The sequence below is a fragment of the Chlorocebus sabaeus genome, chromosome 1 (assembly GCF_047675955.1).
Source record: "Chlorocebus sabaeus isolate Y175 chromosome 1, mChlSab1.0.hap1, whole genome shotgun sequence".
Taxonomy (NCBI): domain Eukaryota; kingdom Metazoa; phylum Chordata; class Mammalia; order Primates; family Cercopithecidae; genus Chlorocebus; species Chlorocebus sabaeus.
The window spans coordinates 58,045,385-58,053,064 of record NC_132904.1 but is presented as its reverse complement, the minus strand read 5'-3'; the positions used below and the strand labels follow the sequence as shown (position 1 = coordinate 58,053,064).

At 35.9% G+C, this 7,680-nt stretch overlaps 1 protein-coding gene across 1 annotated transcript; it reads right to left on the bottom strand.

Moving 5' to 3' along the window:
• Nucleotides 1-846: 846 nt before the first annotated feature.
• OR2D2 (olfactory receptor family 2 subfamily D member 2) lies at nt 847-4,702 on the bottom strand. The gene is given in 2 exon segments (XM_008008317.3): nt 847-2,393; nt 2,396-4,702. Coding segments are annotated over 2 exon segments (951 nt in total). The 5' UTR covers nt 2,495-4,702; the 3' UTR covers nt 847-1,541.
• Nucleotides 4,703-7,680: the final 2,978 nt, after the last annotated feature.

Here is a 7,680-nt window from a genome sequence, read left to right as displayed (position 1 = left end):
CTCCTCTTGGTCATTCAGGCTTAGTATTAGTTACAACTTCTCACTCTTGCCATATGTCACTATTCTTGGAATATTTCGCTATTTCTTGCTGGTTTCCACAACTCCTGTATTCATCTTTATGAAGATGTATCCTGATAAATATGATCCTTATGTTTCTAAAACAGTGTGAGAAGGACAGCAGAGCTCATATATTCTGCTTCATTGTACCCATGCTCTTCATTAACCATGTTAAGCACACATACAGGTACACATGCTAACAAACATGTAGCAACTAGCTCATAGTAAGTGATTCAGTAATACCTGTTAATTTATTGATCATTTGATGATGCAGAGAGATTCAGAAGTACCAAAAGATAAAGGACTTGGAGTAAGATCCGAAATAGACAGGTGATAATACACAGCATTATTAAAAAGTTAGATTTTACAAGGCTTATAAAATGTGTGGGTTTATCAGGGGATTTCTTAACCCTTAGGTGTCAAAGGACCAACCAGAAGGAAGCGTATCTCCTTCCGATTGCTGCATGAATTATTGTCCTTCTTCTATGAAAGAAACGCAGGATAAAGGATAGAGGGTGTGTCTATGGATAAGGCCCAAGAATAAGAATCTTCCTATATTTTTCATTAATTTTTATTTTACAATTGACATGACAATTATACATAGTTTGGGAATACAGTGTGATGTTTCAATGCATGGAAACATTGTATAGTAATCAAATCAGGGTAATTACCATATCCATCACTTTAAGTCTTACCATATTTTAGTTTCACAAAGAAGAGGGCTACCTAGCAAGACTTCTTTAATAATATAATTTTATTTTATCCAATATATAAAAATATTATTTTATTGTCACACCATCCATATAAAATTATTAATGACATGGTTTATATTCTATTTTCATATTGGTGTGAAAATTTGAGATCTAATGTGCATTTTTTTTCTTCTTTTCAACTTTTATTTTAAAGTCGGGGGTATACATGCAGGTTTGTTACAGAGGTATATTGCGTGATGCAGAGATTTGGAGTACAAATGAATCCATTACCCAGGTAGTGAGTAGGTAATAGGTAGTTTTTTTAACCCTTCCCCCTCCCTCCCATAATCTAGTAGTCCCCAGTGTCTATTGTTCCCACCTTTGTCTTCATATGTACCCAACGTTTAGTTCCTACTTATGAGTGAGAACATGAAGTATTTGGTTTTCTGTTTTTGTACTAGTTCACTTAGGATAATGGTTTCAAGCCACATCTATGTTTCTGTGAATGACATGATTTCATTCTATTTCATGACTGCATAGTATTCCAAGGTATATATGTACTTTTGTTTTCAGAGCAGGAGTGAAAGTTTATTAAAAAACTTTAGAACAGTAAGGAAGGAAAAGGAAAGGAGAAAAAAGAAGGAAAGTATAACTTGGAAGGGGGCCGAGTGGGCGACTTGAGAAACCAAGTGTGCCAATGTACAGTTTAAAAATCCAATCCACTTGGGTTGAGTCCATGTCTTCCCAGCAAGTCTTTGAATTAGGAAGCCAAAAGGGTCTCTGAGCTCATTGTCAGTGTGAGATTCCAAGCCTGCATGGGAAATTCCTTGTGGTTAATTTCCTCAGAGCTCCCTTCACATCCTTGTTTCTCAGGCTGTAGATGAGGGGATTAAGCATGGGAGTCACCATTGCATAGAAAACAGACACCAATTTTTCCTGCTGTTCGGAAGACTTGGGTGTCATGTAAGTGATAATTGCTGATCCATAAAAAAGTATGACCACCATGAGGTGGGAGCCACAGGTAGAAAACGCCTTGAGACTCCCCACAGTTGACTTCCTCTTGACCACAGTTACTATGATATGGCCATAGGATACTAGAATCAGAAAAATGGGTATGAGGAGAATCACAACCCCCATAAGAAAAATGGCCATCTCCGATGTGTGGGTGTCTGTGGATGCCAAGATCAATAGTGCAGGGGCTTCACAAAAGAAATGAGCAATGTTGTTATTGCCTCGGTAGGGTAGCCTCAGTGTGAAGGTGGTGTCTACCACAGACACCAGAATGCCACTGGTCCATGATCCTGTTGCCAGCTGGACACACACTTTCCAGGTCATGATGCTAGGGTAATGCAGAGGATTGCAGATTGCCACATAGCGATCATAGGACATCACTGCCAGAAGGGCACACCGTGTACACCCAAAAATGAGGAAAAAGAGAAGTTGAGCTGTGCAACGTGTGAATGAAATGAACTTTTTCCTGGAAAGCAGGTGCACTAGTGTCTGAGGAACTATGTTGGTAGAGAAACAGAGGTCAGCCAGAGACAAGTTGCAGAGAAAAAAATACATGGGTGTGTGAAGTCGGGAGTCAACAGGAACAAGGGACATAAGAAGCAGATTTCCAAGCAGAGTGACCAGTGACCAGAGTGACCCAAGAATAAGATCAATAGCAGCTGCTGGGTGTATGGCCCATCAGAGAGTCCCAGAAGGAGGAATTCTGTCACTTGTGTCTGATTTATCTGTCTCATAGTTTGTTGTCCTTTTCAGTAAGAAGTCACTATGTGCTAACCATAGACATGCATACCTCTAAAATTATATAATTCAGAGGTGAAGGCTTAGGAATTGCCCCAATTGCTACTGAAAATTTCAAGAACCCCCTCCATAAGAGGATCATGTTTCTTTCATTGGAACATTTTCAATGTTGTAAAACAAACTTTAAAAGATGTTGCATTCATTGTTGGTGTCATCTGGCAAGAATAGGGTAGACTTTTAAAATTATTTTTCTTACTCCGAATAACACACTTTTAACAGTACAATATTAAATACAGACTAAATTCATCTATAAAGTCATGCCATTTAATTTCTGTTTGTTCTTAACTAAAACCCCTGAGTCTTAAGTGCTCTTATCACATCTCCTCTTCCCCACTTATGATTATATAGATTTCTGTTGTATTTTCCCTGAAAGAACAGACACGAGGGTATAAGAAATCAGAAAGAGCCAAAGTCCTGGTATGTTTTGTTTAAGAAACTAACTTGTTTTGTAGGAGCTGGGAAACCAAAGGGTAACTCAGGTTACCCTTGGGAATCCTATCTGAAGCCTCAGCTTGGGTTCTGTTCAGTCTCAACTGTGAATGAACTTCCAATATAACAAACACACCATCAAAACAGAATTTTCATTTTAAGCCACCAGCGTGGCTAGTTTCATACTCGGCCCAAACAGCACTACTCCCCAGCTCTCTCTGCTAAAAATTATATGCATTATCTGTCTACTACCCCCCAAAATTAAAAGTTTTTTTGAAAATAGTTTCCATGTCTTTTCACCTCTGTGCCTTTTATAAGACATAGCAAAGAACTTCATTCCATAAATGACCATTAATTCATTAAATAAATAGTAATTTGATCACATAGTTAAGCAGAGTTGTTTAGAAGGTTTGCCAATATCCCTAGAGGATTTAAAATAATTTGGAAATAATAATACAATTTCGTGGAGCTGTTCCCAAAAAAAGGGAAATAAATTTACTTTAAAGTATAAAGTTTAAGATCCTATATATGGGTTGGGCTATCAATCCTTTAACTGTCTGGTGAAAGTATCTCAGAATAATGTTTTAAATGCATCACATAAAATGTATAAGATTACCAAGGAAACCAGTTATATCAAAATATAGTTATCAAAATAATTTTAGAAAACAGATTTGTAAACAGCAATATATGTGCTTCTTTATTAATACACTAAAGTTCTGAAATGTAGTGGTGGGTCTAACAACCATCTTCATTTCAAAATAATGATGAGCTTAAATATTTGGAGATCTCTTTAACAACTGCAATACAATATAAAAATTATTATAATTACTACTGCTGACAAAGTCATGGATACTTCCAATATTGGTGTGGGTTGGTTACTTGCATTCAAATTGGAAGGAAACATCAACTTTCAGTTAGGGGAAAATAAAAATAAAAAAGTAACATTTTACTCCAAGTTGAAGAACTCCCTTGGGTTACAGGAATCCCCAGGAGTTTTCTTTTTTTTAAGACATAATTACACCCTACATAATCTCGTAACAGAGTCTCAGCATCTGGATTGGTCTGTGAGTCAAAGAAATGAAAGATTTCAATTCATAATTGGTCTTCAGACTAAAGTTGGAATTTGGCATTGGGAGGAAGGTCCCTTTGTACTTCCACTTAACTGTTTGGTGCTTTAGGTTTTTAGCATTGCTCCTTGCTCACTTTGTAGGCAGAAGGCCTTAAGCAAACAGCTTAGTACTACTGGTTAGCCATGGACTCTACACTACTTTCCTCACTTCTTGGGATTTTTCCTACAACATCTTTTCTCCAGACAGGAATTTAGTTGTCCTGGGCCAAAGTTACCACTAACAACCAATCTGGGAAATGTGTGGCCTAATGTCGCTTCTCTTCTCCACTTTTATTTTAACACCAGAGGAAGAATCCTGAAAACAATTTCACCTTACTGTTTTACTTTACAATGTACTGATTAGTTAATTATTTAAAAGATTCTTTTTTTAACTCAAAATATACATTTTCTTTATTCTTTATGTTATTCTTCTCTTTTACACATCTAGGAAAATCTGTCAAAACAAAAACAGTCTCATATCTAATCATATAAACGTAATGGTTACACAATATTACTGTTATATCAGGTAGATGGAGGTGTGGATGTTGATTCAATTGTAAAATAAAAACCAGTACCACCAAACTCTAAAATCTTTGAAAGGATAAAAGTCTTTTACCTAATCCCTAAGAGGAACTCAATATTCCTTCTCAGTTTTGAAGATAAGTCACTTAATTTTAACATTTTGTTTGTTTAATTGTATTTTAAATATACACCAAATATACATTTTTCAGAACAAAAGAAAAAAATTGATAAATTGGACATCATCAAAATGAAAAATGTTTGTGTTTCAAAAGACATCATTAAGGGAAATGAAAAGACAACCCACAGCATGGTAGAAAAATTTTGCAAATGATATATCTGATAAGGGACTTATATTTAGAATATATAAGAAACATAACTTGGTAATAAAAAGGCCAATAATATAATTAATAACTGGGCAAAGAATCTAAATAGACATTGTTTCCAGAGGAGGTATGCAAATGGCCAGTAGGCACATGAAAATATGCTGAATGTCATTAGCCATAAAGGAAATGCAAACCAAAACCACAATAGCATACAACTTTTCACCTACTAGGATGGCTAGCAGGTTACCATATGAATCAGCCATCCCACCAGTAGGTATATACCCAAGAGAACTGAAAGCATATGTTGCACACAAAAACTTATACATTAATGTTTATGGCAACATTATTCATATAGTCAGAAAGTGCAGTGATCCAAAGACAAAAAGTGAAATGTCTTTGAATGTATAAAGAAAAGGTGATATATCAGCTGGGCGCGGTGGCTCATGCCTATAATCCCAGTACATTGACAGACTGAGGCAGGTGGATCACTTAAGGTCAGGAGTTCGAGGCCAGCCTGGTCAATATGGTGAAACCCTGTCTCTACTAAAAATACAAAAATTAGCTGGGCATCATGGCGCATGCCTGTAGTCCCAACTAGTTGGGAGGCTGAGGCGGGAGAATCATTTGAACAGGGTAGGCAGAGGTTGTAGTAAGCTGAGATCACACCACTGCACTTCAGCCTGTATGACAGAGAGAGACCCCATCTCAAAAAGAATAAAGGTGATATATCCATATAAAGGATTGAACATGGTACAACATGAATAAACCTCAAAAATGCTATGGTAAGTGAAAAAAGTAGTCACAAAGGATGACATATTGCATGATTCCATTTATATTAAATGTCAAGAACAGGCAAATCTACAGAGAAAGAAAGTAGATTGGTTGTTGCCTAGGGCTGGGGGTATAGGAGGACTGGATGATGGTGACTAAGGAATGCATGATTTCTTTTTGGAGTGATGAAAAAGTTCTAAAATTGACTGTGGTGATGGTTGCACAACTTTGTGAATATTCTAAAAGCCATTGAATTATAAACTTTAAATGGTAAGTTGTGTGGTATGTCCAACATGCATCACCCAAATGTATGGTAATAGTAAATCTCTTTCCAAACACCCTCAAGCCCACTACCCTTTCCATTAGTAACCATAGATCACAAGTTGTATACATCTTTCCAGATGTCTATTAATTCAAATATGCATGTGTGTATGTACATGAGTATGTACACTTTTGTAATTAACATATGATTTAGTGACTTAATTTTCCCAACAATCGCTATTATCTTGGAGACACTTCTTGACTGATATATATAGTTATACCTATGTCTTGCTTTATATTCCACACTATAGTTAATTGATTATAGTTGATTGCATTATATTCCACACTACAGTTAAACCAAAACTTAGTTAACTATTCTCTTATTGATGAACAATAATATTGGGGCCAATTTATGCTACCACAAACAATTATGTTATGAACGTTCCTATACATATATTATTTTTCACTGCTACCAATATATCTGTAAGGTAAACAACCAACATTCAAATTGCCAGATACGAGCTTTATCCAGGACAGAAGATATAAGGGTAGGCATGTCTTTACTTTTGATAGATGCTGCCAATATCTAAAAACTGTAGTGCCTAGCAGTTATAGAAGTGCCTATCTTTATTTCAAGGGAAATCAACTCATTCAATAACTGATAAATAAAACATAATTATGAACAATTACATTTCTGTTTGATGATTACTTATGACCCCACACTGAATATAGAGGAATTCCACCCTCCCTTATCTCCACCTGCAGGCAATCTTTCCAGTCTTATCCCATACCAACTAACTTGCAAACACTGCATTTTTATACTCCACAGTTTTTTGCTCAGCATGGTCCCTCTACTCAGAGACATGCCCACTAAATCAAGGTATCATTACTTTCCTTGGGCACTCATCATACTTTGAATATTCAATCAATCTTATTTTTTGAGTACATACTGTATACCAAGCATATGCTAAAGACTGGCGATACAGACTGAAAACCCAGTTCCTAACACTAAAGAATTCCGGTGCGGGGGGCGGGGCAAATTGTTTCATCCCCAGTGCCTAGAGTGGTTCTTGGAATATCATAGATTCACAGTCAATATTGGTTTAAGTAATCTATATAATCTATCACATCAAATTAATAAAGAATTGCTTCTAAAGAGAAAAATAATGTATTATCGAAACAGCTGCTATAAAAATAAATTTTAAGAATATAAGTAATTTAAACATTGCTACCTTTTTGAATTTCCATCTATCTGATGGCAGGTACTACCTGGTTAGTTCTTAGAGGCTCCAGGATTTAGTTAGCTCAGGATCTTTAGACTCAGTCCTCTTTCTGCCACAATTTTCACTCTTAGAGTAGAATTTTTTTTTTTTAGAAATTGATTACAACTGTATCAATAATGTGTCTAAATCTCAAGGAAAATTAAATGATAGACAAATAATCTTTCTCAGTTTTGACAAAAGAAGATATTGAGCATAAAACTAAGCATCTTTCACAAAATTTAAAGTGACGACTACAGTCAGTGGTTAATTTAATGAAAGTGAAGCTACAGGATATCGCTATGATTTCTATCCCTTCTTCATCTGGCTTCTAACCATAACCAGATGAACTTTTAAAGATTCTGCCTAGGAACAATATACTCCAGAAACAATTCCACAAACTTTCCCTATTCCTACCCCCAATACACATGGACATAAACACAACAATA